Genomic DNA, 21,873 nt, shown 5'->3' with positions numbered 1-21,873 from the left:
TTGTTAATTTTATGGCATTTAATAATTTCTTACAACGTATCCATCCATCTATACCGCCATCAAGTATGCAACGTCTATTCTCTCATAGTTTGCAACTTTCATACTTTCAGCCATATATATTCATTTTCACATACTATAGCAGTTGTATTTATAACTTCGGTAAGTCGATCCTTACAAAGAAATTTCAAAACAAACGCTTCGGTCAAGTTATTATAAAACTTATAAGATGAAATTCTTCTCCATTTAGAAACGGGGTTCATCGTTAATAACGAGTAAATGTCGGTCCATAAAACTAATAGAGAGAGAGAGAGAAAGAGGTAAAAGATAGAGACAGATAAAATGGCAACGTTCATCTAAATTGAAACATAAAATGGTGTAAGTACGAAAAATGTTTAGATTGAAATTGTAACGATAAAAAATAAAAAAAAAAATAAAAAAACGAAAGAGAGAGAGAGAGAAATATTAACATCTGCAGGATATTTGAACAGCTATCAAAATCTTCCTGAAAGTACTTTATACAGGTATATGTACTCATACGTATTTGTGGTATACAGTGCAGCTCGTACATCAGGGATGTGTGTCACGTGTAGACCCATAATTTATACAGTGGAATCAGGTCACGATCCATAGACAAAACTGACTACTCTCAACTACAGCTGCCAGGCATACCTGTAATCGCGGAATACGTATGCCGGATATGGTCATTCTATATGCATATATGTATATACGCAGGCTCATAAACGAGACGACACGCGTCTAGTCGACATTAATTATGCTAGCGCTTTGACCACAAGAATGGAGAATATACGATAATCTTTCCCTATGGAATCCTCTTGAATCAGGGAAAAGCTTTAAACGAATTCGTGCTTATGTCTAATCAGATATTATGTTCCATCGTTTTTGCAGTAAACGATAAGCGCAATTTAACGTTTTAATAAAGCAACTATTTAATAATTTATTATTTAGATACCGGATAGTTTTTTCAGAGTAGTAGTATTGATATACGTATAAATAATACGTATATCTTCATAAATAAATATTCAAGGATTTGGCTTATGTTGATATATGTATATAAATATATATATATATATATATTTTTTTTTAATTTTGTAAAAATAATTTTAAAATACATGGAGATGTTTCGTTGAGTTCACAAATTGATATGTTCATCGTTCTGAAATTTTTAATTGCTTTCGTGAAAAAAATAAAAAAAAAAAAATTCTCCCTAATGTTTCTAGCACGGTTTTAAATAGTTCTGAATAGTTAAAATTTTTAACATCTCATGTGAGAATTTTAATGAATTTAAAAATTTTCGAAATATCTTCTATTCTGAAATCGGATGATCGAGCTGGGATTGTTCGCGTCTCTTGCAGCCTGATTTTTGAAATAAATAATAAATTTGATGTTCATCTATCCTGCCATTAACATATTAAAGTAGATAAATACAGACATTCATATTTTAATATCAAACATTCCGAATGTTTTATCTCGAATAGTTTTAAAGATAATCATCCAGTAAACTTTTAGTTACGCGTTCGAAATACAAGAAACTTACTCGAAACGTTATGAAATATTCAACAAATATTTTTAATCGTTATTAATCCGTTTTATTAGACATACCAGAGAAAGCTTTTTTTCTTTATAATCTTGAAATAGTGAAAAGCGTAAAAAACGATTATCTCTGAAGCTACAGGCTAAAGCAAAAGTTCCTAGTTCGAAAAATCAATTACTGTTTTGAAAAATCAATTATTCTTTTTTGAGACTTTTTGAGATTATAATTAGGCTAGTAGTTTTTATAAGCTAGGCTTGTAGTTTTACAATCTAAAAAAAAAAGAAAATAATAATATTAGCCTAAAAAGTCTCAAAAAAGAGAGATTAATCCTTAAAATTATTTAAGAACTTTTGATTCACTATGTATTATACTATATTCCAATTATGTTTTCTTTTTTTTTTCTTTTTGTAGATTTATATTACATCGTCGCTCGTGACGACAGAGAGAAAATAGAGCAAGGAAAAAAAAAGGTGAAAGATATCTTTGCTACCATTAATCTTGATTTATCGAATAAACGAATATAATGCTTGGTAGTAAAGTCGTAAGGTAGAATTCTACATCAATTTTCAGAGAGCCAATTATAACTGTATTTACGCTTCACATTTAACGCTAAACGAGTCAGCTTCGACTCTCTGAACCGCTTGTTTACTATCGACTGTACATTTACAACCACTCGACACGGAAAACGGAAGTGAATAAAACAAGTTTAGTATGCGTTCGATCGTATCCAACATGTATATGGATTTTAATGTAGCATAATATTTAATCATAAAAATTAAGCCACGAGTTAATTACAAAAAATAAATACTTTTTGAGAGAAAGAGAATGAGAGAAACGTCACGTAGTATGACTTGATTTAACTCGACACGATTCTTTGTTTAATTTAAACAATATGCATATACACTATAAAATCTACAAAACAACGAAAAGTTTCGTAAAAGATTGATAAAATTTATCGTGTTAACAGATCGTTTACATTAACATCTCTGATGATAAGAACTGAAGCTAATGAATCTTATCTACCCTCTACCATCTCTATTCAAGCTTATACGATTCATCGAGATAAGAATATAATTAATTAACCAAAGAGGGATCACGCAAAAAAGTAAAATTTTCATTCGACGATATCCAACGATAACGAATTATTTTCTTTTGCTTTTGAAAAGAGTTAAGCTTTTAAGCTTTTACTATTATCAATCTTCGATGTTAACACGTTCGATATTAACAAAAGCAAGTATAAATTCGATTATCCTTTCGTTCACTCTCTCACTCTAATCAAATTTTCTCTTCGATTTGCAAAGACCTAATGACGAAGGGAATAGCGATTCGTACTCGAATCGGAAAATTTGAGGTATATAGGTATATAACATTTACTATATACATATATATATATATATATATATATATTTCCGTTTATACATATAATCATATATATACTATATATATATGCATCTATATATATATATATATATATATATATATATATATATATATATATATATAGACATTCATTGATTAGTACCTTTCACGTTCGGAGAGCTTGAGCTCATTTAGGTCGATTTCAGGGTTCTCTGAATATCGGTGGCTTCGATAGGGCTAGTAGGGGTTGCTTGATTTATTGACAAGCCTCCGTTCGCAAAATCGTTTCGAGCCCCGATCACGATTCTCGTGGTTACGAGTTCGTCCCGTGAGTACCCTTTCCATCAATGAAACTTTACATCGAACAACCGGACATCGATTCGTCCCACATCCTTTCTATCCTACGTATAATTTTTCCATTAAAGACTTTTGGAAGAACGATAAATAAGATGCATCGACAATACTAACCTGTTTTTCTTACACAATTCTTAAACCATTTCTAATAATACAGATTGAAACTGAACGTTGTAATGGTCTCGAAAAAAAATGTATAATATATAGTTAAAAATTCGATGGATTGTTTGAAAATGATTAAAAATTTATTATAAATCTAGAAATCCAAATAAAAAGACGATTATTACTCGAATGTGGATCGATTGTGTTTCATAATAATATATTGTAAATACAAAAGGAAAAAAGTGATTTTATATGCTGACGTTAAATATATAAAAAAAAAATGTCACAAGATGATAAATCTAAAAAACCGTTTTTACCATATCTAGAAAATCGAAATAAAAATGATTTATAATTCTGTATGAGCCGACCACACATATATATATATATAAGGAAGAAAGAAAAAATGTAAACTTTTGCAAAATGTGACTTTGCGTTGTTGACGATAAGTGAAAAGAAAATGAAGAAGCCACTTATGAGACGATATACATGGGATTCGTTATCGGAAAGAAATTTAGCTTACTTCGATACAACATCCCGTTACGATCGAAGCGTAACAGTGGGTGGAGTGTAGAAGTTATAAATACCACGAACTTAAATGCGCTCTAACGACGTTAGGCTAATGAGGGATATGTCGCATAGATTTCAGCACATAAGAAAAAAAATTTTTCTCATCGTAGAATCGCTAAACAAACGATCGTTAGTTTATCGTTTTACGATTATACTTAATATTTTTCTTCTTTATCCGGATAATCATCAAGAGAAGAAGAGGAAAAGGAAGAGGAAGAGAAAAAAGAAAAGAAAGAAGAAAAAAAGAAAAGAGTTCATCCTTTAACGAGTTAAAGTCCATTTAAAGAAAAAGAAAGCGAAAGAGAGAGAGAGAAAGAGAGAGAGAGAGAGAGAGAGAGATTGACTTTTAATTTTCTACTTTCCCGCGCACTCATAGCTGCTCGTAGAGCGTGTAACCTTAATCCTAATCTTCCTTTACATAATATGAGACCTCCTCGCGCAAAACGTGCCACGTAACGAAGCGATCATTATACGATGCGCGTATACAAAAACGTCACTCTCTCTCGATAAGGAGTAAAGAAAGAGAGAGAAAAGGGGAGAGAGAGAGAGAGAGAAAGGGATAGAGATAAAAAGAGAGAGATTCCTAATATAGCGACGTCGGAACACTTAAGGCCTTTCTCTCTTCTATATTTATCGAACCTAGTAACCTTCGGTAAAAGGATAATCATTTTCTTAGGGACTAGCAAGCAAGCACGAAATCCAAGGGAAAGAAAAATATTTTTCTCTTAAGATCAAAGAGATTATACGAAGTAATCTGCTAGAACATCTTCCTGTGTGTGTGTATGTGTGTGTGTGTGTGTGTGTGTGTACATAAATACACATATACTCACGAAGATGCTAATGACGTTGCTGTATCATTGCTTATTCTCTTCTAAACCTGTAAAATATTCCTCTTTCTCTATTTTTCTCTCTCTCTCTTCCTCTCTGTCTCTCTCTTACGCATACATATACTCTTTACCTACACCTCTCCATGATTACTTTAGCAAACACTGTACACAGATGAAACATTTGTGTCCACGGGTCATGGAAATGGGTTGAATAGATTACATCCACGGAATAAAGCAAAGGTCGACGGTATTATATCGCTAATTAGGATTTATCGATAAACAACATTTTCTGATCATCGCTAAACCATCATTCGACGTGGATCCGTTTAAAATTCATTCACATGAATTAATGATAATATACGTTCGAATGATATGAGTTTTCTAAAAAGCTTTGGTAATAATCGAATGAAATTTTCAATAGACAATGAATGTGAGAAGAGAGGAAAAAAGAAAAAAGGAAGAAAGAAAAGAAAAGAAGGAAAAACTTAATGGCCAAAGTGTAAATAATGAACTTTCGTGTGAAAATATATATCACGGACGATATATTAACGATCCAAAATGTGATCGTATTAAGTGGATTCAAAAGGAGAAGAGAAACGGTATTACCTGGGCTAGAATGCAAATGGCAGACCATTAAAATGAAATGGAGGAGACGCTCTTCAAGTGGGATTTCCTACGCTTCATCGCGATTATTCTATGGTTAACCGTCCGTGTTTCGTGTTCTTGAACTCAGATGAATGGGATAACCAAATGAGATAAACGATGATTCTCTATTATCTCGGATGTAACTGAAAGCAAAAGTTCCTTATAGTTTAGCTATCTTTGACAAACATATTGACACCCTTTCTATCATTATCACTGATATGAACATATACATAGATGTATCTATGTATAGTATAAATCCCATATAACGCGGTTAATACGTTATGCATTGTATGAAATCGCGTTATAGAAAATCGTGTTATATGAGAATTTTCCTCGTATAATACAGATAATATAAGTAACATATTTAGGAAAAAAACAAAACAATTACGAAACATAAGAAAATTGTCCCAACATTTTTATCGGATTGTAGGAATTCGCATTGTGGGAACTCATTATACGGGAGTCTATTATATATATGTATATGATACACATCTTAGTATATACATATGTATATACACTTCTTCATGTATATATATAAGCGTATATATGTCAAAACTAGAAAGCGAATTCCGAAGCTTAGAATAATCGAATGCACCTAGTCATTAGGAAATTTCATTGAAACAATAGATATCCATCAATGCATTCTCGATGTACGTACACGTCAACGTATATAATCTATATATCAACCATATCTATCCATCTCCGTATAGACGCATCTAATTTCAACGTATTCAAGATGGGTTCATTTAGATTAGTAAGCTCAGAATAAGCTAATCAAAAGATGAAGACATCTGACAGTTCGCGTTGAAGCACGATAATATATATGATATCCACACACGCAAATACACACACACATATATAGAATATACCTTATATTTCTATATATCTCACATATATGGAAATAGAGAGGATGTCTCATTTAAAAGGACTTTCCAAGCAATTATTTCCCAAACTATAACTCGTTTCAAAAAATATTTCAAATAAAATTTATTCTGCTTCGAAATCTGGAGACATCTTACGAAGGTTACAAATTTTCTTTGAGTGGACGTGCTTCAAAAATTTCAAGATGATCCTTTTTTTTTATACAGAACTGTCCATTTTTATTAAGCTAGACGTTTAGGTAGACGTTTGGTCCATTCTAGGACGAATTCATCGACCATAACACTTTGGTCTGTCAAGGTAGTTTAAGTCCCGTATAAAAAGACACAATCACTTGAAAATCTCGAAGGTACGCCCACTTAAGAGAACATTTATGACCACCATAAAATGTCGATCTCAACCTTCCCGAAATAAAGGTAAATTTTATTGGTTACATTTTATGAAATGAACCATAGTTTGAGAAATAATTGCGCGCAAAACTTCAAATGGTATATTACTCCTTTATGTGTACACAGTATAATCCTTTGTTAAAGATGTTCCTACTAAGTACATCTATATATATGTATATATATATATATATAAGTATCTACTGAAATATTATTAGGGGGACCGGAAAGTAATGTCGTTTCTGCGCATCTCGATATTTGATTGTGATTAAAAATAAAAATTTGTTAAAAATTTATTCGTTTGAATATAATTTAAGAAAGCGACATTACTTTCCGGTCCCCCTAATATATATACACACACACAAACATATATCCGCATATCTATGTGTTGATACATGTCTTTTATGATAAATGAAATAAAAAAAAAAAGAAAAAGATTTCTATTGTTCTTTTTCAGTTTTTTTCTTTTTTCTAAAAAGTTTCAATCCATACCTGTTAATATATATATATATATGTATATACACTCAATATATAAACAGAAAAAAAAAAGAAAGAAAAAAAAAGTTACTTAAGAATCTAATGCCACCATCGACTAAAGTAGGCACTCGGCTTAATGGCTTTTAGATATCGCCGGCGGTTATCTGTGCTTCGCTGTCAGCATATTTGGAATCGGGGTGGTGACGGCAGTAATCGGTGATGTCGCATCCTACTTCGGATGTACTCTTGGTATCAAGGATTCCGTCACCGCGGTCGTCTTCGTTGCTCTTGGCACAAGTATTCCTGGTGAGTACATAATAAATCACAACATATATAGTATATACATATATCTATACATATATATTTATGATGATTATATTGTACAGGTTTGATCAAAAGTAAGCTAGGTCATTTTAAAAATCAATTATATCATTTTACAAGATCTTCTTGGACAAATTTTTTCTTTTTTTTTTTTTTTTTTTCATATTATACGAAAGTTCATAAAGTTGTATTTTTATAATCTAAAGAAGAAAAAAAATTAGTCCAAAGAAAGAGTAATTGTCTTTTAAAACTCTCTTAAGAACTTTTGGACCTACTAGAAAAACTTTTGATCAGTCCTGTACCTATCATATATGTACTTATATATATATATATATATATATATATATATATATATATATATAATATATATATAATATTACTACTATATATAAATTATTTGTAAACTGTACCTTTTTTTACACCTTCAAAATTATACATCTATTGGACGTTCTACCTTTTTAACTGATCGATAAACAAGTGATCAAAATCGTTATCGAACTGTTGCAATCCATAACAATTCGTCGAACGATGACAAGATAGTTTCGTGCTTCAATTTACATCATAGAATTTTTATTAGAGTCTAATCAATGTTCTATCGATAACCATTGAATTTATCTATATGTTACGATTCTGACGAAAGATACAAATTGTCGATATATTCTATTGTCACACGAAGATTTCTTATGTTCAATTATTTTACAAACGAATCGATAACAAAATTGATCGTTTCTTTTACAATGTTCAAAGATACAAAAAGAATAATGATTCTCTCGAGTAGAATAAATTAAATTGAGAGGAAGATTCAAAGAGATGTTACAGATTAAGATGTTTAAAAGAAAGAGGGAGAGAGAGAGAGAGGGAGAGAGAGAGAGAGAGAGAGAGAGGGAGAGAGAGAGAGAGAAACGAGAGAAAGTGAGAAAGAGAGAAAAACTAAGAGAGACGATGTCAATTAAATGCAATTTGATTTTCAACCAAGCTTCAGTACAATATCTCCACGAACGAACGATATCTACGATAAGTTTGAAACTCGAACTCGAAGCCGCGTGTAACCATCGTTAAGTAATGAATTAAATAAAGTTAAAGTAACTTTTGTTTACGGAACTGAGTCCATTTTCACGATGTGGACGTTTACCAACATCGATTATCCATCGTTAAAGAAATCATAGTCCATTGGTTGAGTTAGTGAAATTTAGAGATTTAAGTTTATGTTATTTTAATGTAGAATAGATAGTCGAAGAGGCATTGATTTCTTTTGACATAAATTTTCCTTTACTATTTTCGAAAATAATGATTTATCAATTTGATATATATATATTATAGGTATAGTATACACATATTTTTATGTAAAATATATTTTTTAAATATATTTTAGATATATTTTATATTTATATATCTGCTTAAAAGTTTATATATTAAAAATATTATACAGATATTTATATTTCTAAAATTTTATATATCTAAAAGTATGTATATATAGGGTGATAAAAAAGTGTTTGTTACTTAAAGACCTTCTAGTATTCATCGAGAAAATTAAAAATTGTTTAATCAATATGGATTCTAAAAGAAATTCTTTCGATTTAAAATCAACTTTTATTATTTATTAGCGTTCGATATTATAAATGAGTCTCTGCAATACATCGACTTGAGATTGCAATACATTCTACTGCACATTCTCTTTTTGTGAGAAGATCGAAAGATTTTGAACTGCTCATCGCCAATAATAAATAATGTGCCAGACTTATGACAAACGAATAGGAAATGCTTTTCGTACAATACGTGACATGGAAGAAATATTTGAAAATGTACTATCGATCTATAATACGCAGATGTGAACTTTATATCGAAATAGAAGAAAGACGTATCGTACATCTAAAAATATGAACATTTATACTACATTTATATCTATAAAGGATGTGTGTATAAGTATAATATATATATGAGTATATTTATTACTTTATGGCATTTATTTTGTATACATTTTATATATTGTATTATATGTATATAAATAATAAAAAATAATAAAAATATTGTATATATTGTATATAATGCAATATATACAATATACTACAATTCGCATTTAAATGTGTGGCATCACCGAGCGACAGAAAGACAAATGTGATTGCCATAACCTCTATCACAACTGAGGACAATAAAAAATATGTGCTGCCAGAAAATGAAAAATTTGCAAGTAACCACAGCGGACTAATAAAAATAGAAAGCTATAAGAGAATGAAAAAAAGCCTCAATCAAAAAGGCCAAGAAAGAAGAATATGGATTAAATGCACACAGGAAATGGACAGTACATATTTTGATGAAGATGACAATATAATCTTCAATGATCTATATCTAGAAGAAATAGTGGAAACAAACATAGCAGAACCCACACAGAAGAAAGAATACCAAATAGATTTAAAGTGTATATCAGAAAAATTCATGATTGAAAAATTTGTATGTAAATACTCAAATGCAGAACAATGGTTGGAGACATTTGAAAAAGAATGTCGAAGATTCGAAATTGAAGAAGATAACGCGAAAATTGAGATTTTAAGATTATTCCTTGACAGGGCATATTTAGACTGGCACTCAGCAACACTAACAGCGTTGACAATGGAGGCTGCTTGAAACGAATGGAAACAGAAATTCTTGAAATTATTTGCAGACAAGAGATAGAGTACAAGTATATACGCTATATCCGACAGATATAAAGAAGGTTCACTAATGGAGTACGCTATGAGGAAAAAAAAAACTACTACTGGATATGGACAACAATATCAGTACAAAGACTCTGATGATGCTTATAGCAGTAGGATTACCAGAATTCATAAGAGATAAAATAGAGAAAATTGTCAAAGCTCAACAGAATTACTACAAGAAATAAAAAAATGTGAAAATCTAATAAGTAAGAACAGTTTTACAAAAAAGAAAGAGGTAAGACAAGATAATAAGAAGAAATTTGAAGAAAAGAAACCATGTAAGAATTGTGAAAAACTAAATAAAGGTATTAGATATCATTCAGAGGATTCCTGTTGGTTCAAAAAGGAAAATAGAAAGGAAACCAGAATAAATGGAAGCAATTCGATGATAGAAGTGAACCTATGCAAGGAACAAAAAACGAATAACCACACCATTGATCAAAGTAAAGATAGTATTAGAAGAGAAGTTAGAGATAAACGGAACATATGACCCAGGTTCCCAAGTGTCTCTAATAAATTCGAGACTAGTCAAAATAAAAAAAAAGAGACAGAAGATAAAAATAAGATATTTTTAAAAACGGTCAATGGTGTGACATGATAAATAAAGTGCTAGAAACAGACAAAATAGGAGTAATACTCGCAGATCTATACCCTGGAATAAACTCAAGAGAATTTAAGGAATTCCTAATAGAAAATGACACTAAACTAATTTTTACGACTGTCAGCATGCCCTTCTCCAACGGTCTGAACGAGAGATTGAATCAGACCCTAGTAAACAAAATAAGATGAAGGATAAATGAGAAAGGAAAAAAAAGAGCTTGGATAACAATCGCTAAAGAATGTTTGGATAAATATAATGAAACAGAGCATACAGTAACCGGCTTTACGTCTAAGTATTTGTTAGATGCCACAAACACCAGCATTTTACCTGAAGAAATAAAAAGGAGAAACAGTAAAGAAAATTGAATAAGAGATAAAGAACTAGCTCTAGAAAGAACAAAAAAATCACACGAATATAAGAAAAAGATATTTAACAAGAATAGAAAGAATCACCGGTTTAATACAGGAGATCTGGTGTATATAGAAGATGGCAATAGGTTGAATAGAAAGAAATTAGACGAATTGAAAATTGGTCCTTTCCAAATAGTAAAAAAAATATCAGAAACAATATACAAAATAAAAACAGGAAAACGAAAACAAGAAACTGGATTCTTCCACATAACAAAATTACTTCCAATGTCAGAAGATGGAGACGAGGACTAAAAACTGTAGGAATTTTATCCTGAGGGGGGGGAGATGTAAAGAAAGTATATTTTCTTGAGTTAGATTTGCCGCGCTTCTCATGTCTCGCCCTTCGATTGACTTTTTTGTTATTTACAAGTCGAGCCGTTAAGATTTGGAAGAAAAACGGGCATTAGGAAATAGGGCCTATGCACGAGAGATTACAGAGAAATTTTATAAAGATAATAAAATTTAAGTAGTGTAAATGATAAACGTAAATTGTCGTTTCTTTGTTCACAGAGAAACATATATATATATATAATATATAATATATATATATAAATATATATATATATAAATATATATATATATAAATATATATATATGTATATATAAATATATATTAATATAATATGTTTTATTATTTCGGATGAGGTGATAAACGAAAATATGTTTCTCTGTGAACAAAGTTATTTCTTTCTACAATAAATACATCAACGTATTCCTCTTTATCGAAAATTTTTACTTTAAAGGTTACTAAACTTTTGTTTGTGTTACACGATTGACCGTCTTTAAAAATATTTTATTTTTATCTTCTGTCTCTTTTTTTTTATTTTGACTACTCTCGAATTTATTAGAGAGACTTGGGAACCTGGGTCATATGTTCCGTTTATCTCTAACTTCTCTTCTAATACTATCTTTACTTTGATCAATGGTGTGGTTATTCGTTTTTTGTTCCTTGCATAGGTTCACTTCTATCATCGAATTGCTTCCATTTATTCTGGTTTCCTTTCTATTTTCCTTTTTGAACCAACAGGAATCCTCTGAATGATATCTAATACCTTTATTTAGTTTTTCACAATTCTTACATGGTTTCTTTTCTTCAAATTTCTTCTTATTATCTTGTCTTACCTCTTTCTTTTTTGTAAAACTGTTCTTACTTATTAGATTTTCACATTTTTTTATTTCTTGTAGTAATTCTGTTGAGCTTTGACAATTTTCTCTATTTTATCTCTTATGAATTCTGGTAATCCTACTGCTATAAGCATCATCAGAGTCTTTGTACTGATATTGTTGTCCATATCCAGTAGTAGTTTTTTTTTCCTCATAGCGTACTCCATTAGTGAACCTTCTTTATATCTGTAGGATATAGCGTATATACTTGTACTCTATCTCTTGTCTGCAAATAATTTCAAGAATTTCTGTTTCCATTCGTTTCAAGCAGCCTCCATTGTTAACGCTGTTAGTGTTGCTGAGTGCCAGTCTAAATATGCCCTGTCAAGGAATAATCTTAAAATCTCAATTTTCGCGTTATCTTCTTCAATTTCCAATCTTCGACATTCTTTTTCAAATGTCTCCAACCATTGTTCTGCATTTGAGTGTTTACATACAAATTTTTCAATCATGAATTTTTCTGATATACACTTTAAATCTATTTGGTATTCTTTCTTCTGTGTGGGTTCTACTATGTTTGTTTCCACTATTTCTTCTAGATATAGATCATTGAACATTATATTGTCATTTTCATCAAAATATGTACTGTCCATTTCCTGTGTGCATTTAATCCATATTCTTCTTTCTTGGCCTCTTTGATTGAGGCTTTTTTTCATTCTCTTATAGCTTTCTATTTTTATTAGTCCGCTGTGGTTACTTGCAAATTTTTCATTTTCTGGCAGCACATATTTTTTATTGTCCTCAGTTGTGATAGAGGTTATGGCAATCACATTTGTCTTTCTGTCGCTCGGTGATGCCACACATTTAAATGCGTATTGTAGTTTTCTTGCCATTATAAACCAAAAATTGTCGTTTTATAATATGTTTTATTATTTTGGATGAGGTGATAAACGAAAATATGTTTCTCTGTGAACAAAGGAATAAATCTTTATTTGTTAATTAACAATTATTTGCTATTTACAGTCTTACCTGTGGACAAAGAAATGACAATTTACGTTTATTATTCATACTACTTAAATTTTATTTAATATATTATCTTTATAAAATTTCTCTGTAATCTCTCGTGCATAGGCCCTATTTCCTAATGCCCGTTTTTCTTCCTAATCTTAACGGCTCGAGTTGTAAATAACAAAAGTCAATCGAAAGGCGGGACATGAGAAGCGCGGCAAATCTAACTCAAGAAAGTATACTTTCTTTACATATATATATATATATATATATATATATATATATTCAATATGTGACGAAGAGACTCACTTATAATATTGAAATCTAATAGATAATAAAAGTTGATTCTACAGAAAGTATTACTTTTAGAATTTATGTTCATCAAACATATTTTACTTCTCTCGGTAAATACTAAAAGTCCTTTAAGAATCGTCCCTTTTTTAATCATCTTATATTTTACATTTACAATATATAATACGTATTTGAATTTTTGTAAAATATATATTATCAATTTATATATATATATATATATATATATATATATATATATATATAATATATATATAATAATGTATACATATATATTTTACTATTTACAATTATTTATGAATTAACCCAATATAATAATAATAACAATCACATATTGGCCTATTCTTCTTCATGAATCATATATAACTGACGTCAAATCTTTGCCTCGACCAAAAAATACGTACTTAAGACATAAGTTCTAATTCAGTGGCAAGTCGAAAACTGTATTAAATGAAAATGCAAGAAGAAAGTAATGAATATTTACAGAGGACGCTTTCGAAACTTTGATAATTTCAAGTCGTGATTGTCGTCGACTCCATTCGCAATAGAAGTTAGACCCGGACTTACTAAGAAATGAGCAAAGATTTGACTATCTTTAATCTTATTTTTTTCCTCCAAACGTAACATCTTTGATTAACGATATTAAAACGATTACAAAAAAAAAATTGTCATTTATTGAATATTTCTTCTCTATCTCTCTTTCTCTCTCTCTCTCTCTCTCTCTCTCTCTCTCTCTCTCTTTCTCCCTCTTTATACCTATCTCTCACAAAAGTCTACGTTCGTTGATATAAATATGAATGGAACATTACGGAAGGATGCAAGGAAGGAAGAAAATAAGCTCCGGAAAGCTTGCATCTTCGTGCATGGAACTGCTTCTAACCGGCAAGTAATCCTCGAATCGTGAATTATGGAAATTTCTTCGATAACGGCCGGCAACGAACTCTTAACCCTTTCGATATAAGTGAATCCTTGCGATTGAATTAAGCATCTAAGGTACATATATACGACATTCCATTTAAATTCGTACATTTAAATATTTTCCCTTCGATCGATTTACATGAACGAATATTATGGGATAAAAGTTTCTATTCAAAATGATTACTTTCCTCGTTCTATCGAAATTAAAGCTCGTAAAGATTATTAATTTTATTTTCTTATTATTAATTAATAATAAGAAAGAAAATAATAATAATTATTATTATTATTACGTGACGAGTTCAGAACTAACCAAAATGCTAACGATATTCACACATAAGGGATTGTATGTATGTATATATGTTAAAAAACGTATAATTTATTTCATTGCATTCTGTAGATAGTCATTGAAGAAAAGATATTCAGGAGTTAAGAGCAAAATTTTTAGTATAGTTAGATCGGAAGTCAAAATGTCTCTTCTTTGTCGGCTTTTAGAAGATATCTATAATCCGTGGAAGAAAGGAGGAGAGTGAGAGAAAAGCCCTGTACCGAACAGAGAAAGCGTATAGGAATAAAACTGTTTTATGGTGTAGCAGAGATATCCAAGATCTAACAATCTTACACTAATTTATACAGTCGTTACAATAATAATAATAATGATAATAATAATAACGATAATAATAATGATAATGATAATAGTAGTTGAAAACTATTATAAGATGATGTAGAATAGTACCTGACATAATAATTATAGTAATGATAAGAAAAAAAAAGAAAAAGAGGAAGAAGAAATTAATTAACAAATAAAGATAATTTTCTTATTATTGATTTATGATTAATTTATTTCTTGTCATAAGCTAATGCATTGTGATAACAAAAAACTATATATATATATATATATATATATATATATATATATATCGTTTAATCATTAAAGAAAGAAGATAAATATTTAGATGTATGTCTTTAAATGGGACACTTTGTATAAAGTTATAAACTAAAGGAAAATTGATTTTTTCTTAAAATGAAAAACAAAAATACGTATAAATGAGAATAAAATTTAATTCTTTATCGATTCCACGCACATCGATCGCAAGTCATTAATTCAGTGACGTTAGTTCATTAGAAACGGGCAAAAAGAAGAAGAAGCAATAGGAATCTTTTTAGTGATAGGAGCATTTTCTGTTTTTCGTTCTTTTCCTTTTTTATTAGACTTTAAATCGAGCTTTAGTACTTTTGACAGATCACAGCTACCTTAAACAAGTAATGATGTATTAAAGTGGATATAATGATACATCGATTGGACTGAATAATGGAGATCATTTCAAAATTACAATTAATATATTCTCTTACACTAATATATTAATATTGAATAAAACAAATTAGTGAAGTAAAACAAAGTAAATAGCAAATGAAAAATAAAAATATATTAATCTCAATAGTATATTTTTATATATCAATTAAAAATATAACATTACATAAACATAAAATAAAGATTAAATAAAATAAATTACTAGTAAATGAAAAAAGAATTATTAGTAAAACAAACTATTAATAAATAAAATAAAAAAAATATGTATCCTAATATAATGTGTTGTTATATCAATGAAAAAGTATATTAATTGTAAGAAATATGAAACATTGACTAGAAGGGATATTCTACAAAATATATTTACGATACAATTTTAATGATGTAGTCGAGCGATCGCATTAATCAATCTATTATTCATTTCTAATAATAAAATGATTTTCAACAAATGTGTGAATATCGTTAATATATAATAATAATTCTCTTTATATGGTAGAAAATATATGGAAAGGATATTCCCAATAAACTTGAAAATCTACGAAACATCATTAATGTATGTATCTTGTTGTACTATCAACAAATGTCCACGATCGTAAGATCAAACGTACATTGTTTGCGCACGTTGACTCTCATCTACGGTGCGAAACTGTCATCTCACTAATCCTACTAGCCGCTAAACATTTGACAAACATTTGTCCTCTGTATACCTTCCTTCGATGTTTACGTTATCGCATGCTAACCGATTCGACTGTAACGAAACATACATTCGTGAAATTTCATTTTCAAAGGTGCGAACGATAAATTCTTAGACTACACTAAATTGTTGAGATATCGGAACAAAGTCAACAGAAAATAAGTGACAACAGATTCGAGAAAGAAAACATGATTAAAATGAAAATTATTTTATCGATTTCTCGCGTAACACACTTCTTTATATTTGTAACACCGTAACCCCTGTCAGTATGTAACCATATATACAATAACGACCATATCTATAGAACATAACCTACCAGTATGCAATTTTACGTAGAGTAACGAACGTATCTATAGATCGTAGCCTGGCAATATGCAAACCTATATACAGTAACGATCGTTTGTATAGATCGTTGCCTATATTCAAGCGCAATACTTACTTATCTTTAATAGTTAGCTTAATACTAGCACTACGATTGGATATTTCGATAAACGACACGAAGCTACTTTAAAATGATTAAAGCTTAAAATAAAATATGATTTAATGAGCACCAAACACGAGCTAGATTCTTGCAACATGGATTTCTTTTGTGGATTAGTTTTACGTTAGATTTCTTTAGAAATGGAACAACAGGAATACATGATTTTTCGATCGTACGGCAAATAAGGGAGACTGAGATTCTGACGAATTTATTTCAGACACGTTTGCGAGCAAGGTGGCTGCCTGCCAGGACAAGTACGCCGATGCGAGCGTAGGAAACGTGACCGGAAGTAACGCGGTAAATGTCTTCCTGGGAATCGGCATAGCGTGGAGCATCGCAGCCATTTACCATGCCTGCCACGGTGACCAATTCGTTGTGGAGCCCGGCAAGTCAGTATTGAAAATGTATTTTACTAATATTCAGTGTACGATTAACGTTTGATCTTTCGAGGTTCTTATCATCCTTTAAAAAAAAAACGAAAAAATCTCACAACAGAGACGTGCAAATTTTGTTCTATAGAACCAAATTAATTCGTATCCATTCTTTTTTTTTTTTTCTTTGAGCTTTTTTAGCCGATTTTCACTTGCATTCTATCCGGCATTTCTCCTCGCATTTATTATATCGTCGCACTCATGACGTTACTTTTTCATTTACAAATGTACAATTTGTTATATATTTCATTCGTCCGACAATGTTGAAAAATTATGTTATACTCGAGTTAAATGTAGACAAATCGAACAACAATAGCGAGAAAATTATTTCTCTTTTAATGTAAAATTCGCACGTCTCTGATCTCAAAATAATAGTGGTAAAATAAGTATTATTTCCAATATGGGAGCTAATTTCGTTATCCATTACTTTAACCAATTCATCGAACGCATCTAAGTGCTAATATCATCATCACCACCCGCAATCCACCCCTCCCTATCATGCGTGACTGCATGCGTGACTGCGTGCATCCAATAATCAAGTGCGAGTCGTAATAAGAAAATCGGATAAGGAGTAAAAGAAGTAGATAAAAAAGTACAACGTTAAACGAACTTAAATAGTACCGAATATGGCCTCGATGATTATATCTTCTATATCATTTTCTATTTGCAATATTTTCTTTTACCCTGCTTATACGTGTTAAACGAAAATTCATAGCAAAAATTAAGCCAACATTTTGCACACAATATACGAAGGATCAAAAAGGAAACATCGATGTTAAAAGGAGACCATTCTATTTAATCTTTATCAAAACCCAATTTAACCTTCACGACATCTATCGACAACACGCGTTTCTCCTAAAAGAAGAAAAAAGAACAAAAAAAAAAAAAAAACAAGAAAGTGAAAAAAAATATATATATAAAGAAAAAATAAAAACATTTTCTTGATCACAACAGATACAGTTATTGTTCGAATAAGAGAAAGAAAACAATTAGAAACGAAATTTTAGGTTGCGATAATCGAAAGCCCAAACATTCTTCTCATCTCCCTCGATTACGCCATTTCGCTCGATCTATAAACATGACTCCCTCCTTTCTTAAAGCAAACATCTTTTTCCTCCCACTGATGGGATGAAATTTCAGGATACACGAAAATAAGATAGAGATATCATAAAGGATGGTAATAGATGAAGATCGAGACCCAACGGTATTTCCTTTTTTAAATCAAAGATTGTACTCTTTGATATCAAACTTAAACATTTTTTCTTTTTTACATTCTATCTTTCTTATTGCTCGATAAGATGAGAAACATTTTATTTCTTGCGAAAAAAAAATAAAATTATTTCCCCCTCTAATTATCCTCATCATGTTGATAAATTCTTTTTGATAAGTTCAAAAAACTTTCATTGATATATAAAAGATTTAATAAATAAATAAATATATATATATATATATATATATATATATATATATATATATTACGAAAGGAATATACCGTGCATACATAATATTTATGCAAATTTCGTGACAAAGAGGAACGTCAGAAGGATATGTTTATGGTTATTAGCCTATCCTATATACATTATACATAATTTGAATTATGCTCATAGAAGCTGCATCGAAACAAACCATACTGATGGCCCTATGCTAGAATGTAAACACAGATGGCACCGTAATGACTGAAATCATTTTCACGAGTGTATATATCGACGGTAGTTTGCATTTAAGTAAATGAAAGCTAATACGAAACAAATAACAATGACGAATTTATTTTGATTCATTATCAATAATACATATACATATATATATATATATATATATATATGTGTGTGTATGTTACTGATAATGTATATATGTATATATATATATATATATATATATATATATATATATATGGTCAAATGAACACATGCAAGAAAACAGGCAATTTAATAAATACATTTTTTTATATTTAAAGTCATATCGTCGAAAAAACGATAAAACAGTGTTACTAACAGTGATATTATTATCAGCGATATTAAATTTGGATATCTTAAAAGATGACGTTCAATAGAAATCATTCGTTTATCTTAATGATCTAATAATCGACAAATATCTCTTTTTTCTGTCGTTCATTTAAATGGTTCATATATAAAACGTAATAAAAATTTAATTAATTGTAGTAAAATTTCTTTTTAAAATCGAAACATGAACGAACGAATGAACGAACAAACACAAAAACAAATAAATAAATAAATCTATAATGCAAATGAAGACAAAAAATAAAATGATAAAGAAAGAAAAGAAGGAGTAAAAGAAAAAATGTGGAAAAAATCTTTTTCTTGGCGTTAGCTTGGCCTTCTCCGTAACGTTGTTCTGTACGGAAGCCTGCTTGGTGATCCTGGTGTTGCTGTTAAGACGGACGAAGAGCATTGGCGGCGAGCTCGGTGGGCCTTTTGTACCGAAACTCATAACGTCCGCCTTTCTCTTTTCCCTATGGCTCTTCTACCTCATCATGTCCACCCTCGAGGCCTATGGCATAATCCAAGGCTTCTAAATCGCCATCGCTATGTGCGATGCCAAACGTTGGCCTACCGAAGCTACGTTTATATTCGATCCTTGCATTCGTCCGCCAAGACGTGCGCTCAAGAAAACATTCTATTGGTAAGTATAGGATAAAGGATCAGATTTATATATATATATATATATATATATATATATATATATGTGTGTGTGTGTAAGAGAATATTTATTTTTAATAGTAATTCAAATGCATGTGCTTGCACAATTTATAATATTCTCGTGTTTATTGTATTAACATTGTTTATTGTAAAATTATTTCGTTAGTTATCGAATATTTTTTGTAAAAAATCATTTAGGATTAACATTGTACGTCCTTAGGAATACATATTAATGTTTATCGTAGTATTACTTTAAATTTAAATTTTTTAGTAAATCTCATAATATAATTTTTCCATCTTAATAGTTATTTAAAGATTTCTATCAAAAGCATGCATTACAGAATTAACGCTGTTATGTATTTGGGAAGATAAAATATATTTATATGCATTGCGTTCAATTTAACGTTTCATTCAATTTCGAAATGTCATTTTTTTTTCATTTTAATTTTTAAATTTTCTACATTTAAATATTTTTACAAAAATTATGCATCAAAGGATTAACATGTTTAACACGTTGACTATACATAAATTAATAAATTCACTTATACTTTATATAAGGAAAATAAAATATACACGAATAATTAAATATCGTATATTTTAAAAATTAGACTTAACTTTTATTAGAAAGTATATTTTAATATTATATTGTTAATATTCTGAGTATCACCAAAAAAGATAATCTTAAAAACATTTTTGAAATAAAGTCTGTAATACTGAACGTTCACAATATAGCTCTTCTCTCTCAACGCGTTAAATTTACGAAATAATTCATAATTGTTTCGTTGATTGAAAATATAAAAAAAAATAGAAAGATAAAATAAAAAAGAAATAAATAAAACAATAGAATAACTCGTCGTTATTTTATTTTCCAGGACAGGAGGAAGTGAAATCAAACGAAGGAACGAACGAACGGACGGACGAAAGAAAGAAAGAAAGAACGAAACACTCCTGGCGAGAGTGCGTCGAAAAGGAAGGATGTTCACCCCCTCTTGATCCCTGGAATAAAATGAACAACGAACGTGATTGCGTGAAGTATAAATGCGTGCATACGTGTGCGTACGTGTGCTTAGGATACGTGAGAGAGCGTGAGTATATATGATTGTTGCAAATAGACAAAAGAAGAATAACAAAGAAGAAAGAAAGATGAAAAAAAGAAAGAAAGAAAGAAAAGATAGAAGGATAGAAGAAAGAAGAAGAAGAGGAAATTTGAAAGAAGAAAAAGAAGATAAGGGATAATCGTGCAAGAGTAGTGGCATATAAGAAAATATTAGAGGAAACAAAAAAGTGTATGTCTGTGTGAGTATCAAAGCGAGTTTGCCTTAAATTAAAAATTAAAAGGAATGAAAGATTAAATGACGTAATTCTAGTCAAGGTTCAACCTTTATCCTTTATCGGAATGGTTGGACGAATTTATGTGTATCGAAGTTAGAAGGGAAAAAAAATATAAGAATAATAAGAGGAAGAGGAGAAGGAGGACGAAGAAGAAGCAAAAAGAATAAAATAAGAAGATAAATATAAATATATACATATATATATATATATATATATATATATATGTATATATTTATATTTATATATATATATATATATATATATATATATATATATATATATATATATATAGGTACATAGCGTACTTATTTCATTCTTTGAAAAAGATACAAGTTTCTAGAATATTTTAGTAGATGATCGTATATTGACATTTTTTTGTTGCTAGAGAAACGATAATCGCTAATTTTATATAACGCGTACATTATTGATACGTCACAATTGACATAAACAATCGAATTCA

General features: G+C 29.8%; 1 protein-coding gene across 7 annotated transcripts in view; it reads left to right on the top strand.

The window, feature by feature from the left end:
• Nucleotides 1-21,512, top strand: part of LOC124948656 (sodium/calcium exchanger 1) — a 72,171-nt gene extending 50,659 nt beyond the window's left edge. For 3 of the 7 annotated variants that reach the window (XM_047492607.1, XM_047492788.1, XM_047492878.1), the window contains 4 exons: nt 7,296-7,454; nt 17,211-17,382; nt 19,753-20,064; nt 20,954-21,512. In XM_047492607.1, coding sequence (XP_047348563.1) covers nt 7,296-7,454; nt 17,211-17,382; nt 19,753-19,957 — 536 coding nt within the window. In that variant the 3' untranslated portion in view covers nt 19,958-20,064; nt 20,954-21,512. Of the gene's footprint in view, nt 1-1,963; nt 2,023-7,295; nt 7,455-17,210; nt 17,383-19,752; nt 20,065-20,953 lie in introns of those variants that run through there. The other 4 variants (XM_047492699.1, XM_047493048.1, XM_047492967.1 and 1 more) reach the window with 4 other exon arrangements.
• The last annotated feature ends 361 nt before the right edge of the window (nt 21,513-21,873 follow it).

This window comes from Vespa velutina, chromosome 1, assembly GCF_912470025.1.
Source record: "Vespa velutina chromosome 1, iVesVel2.1, whole genome shotgun sequence".
Lineage (NCBI taxonomy): Eukaryota > Metazoa > Arthropoda > Insecta > Hymenoptera > Vespidae > Vespa > Vespa velutina.
This window is presented reverse-complemented; position numbering and strand designations above follow the sequence as displayed.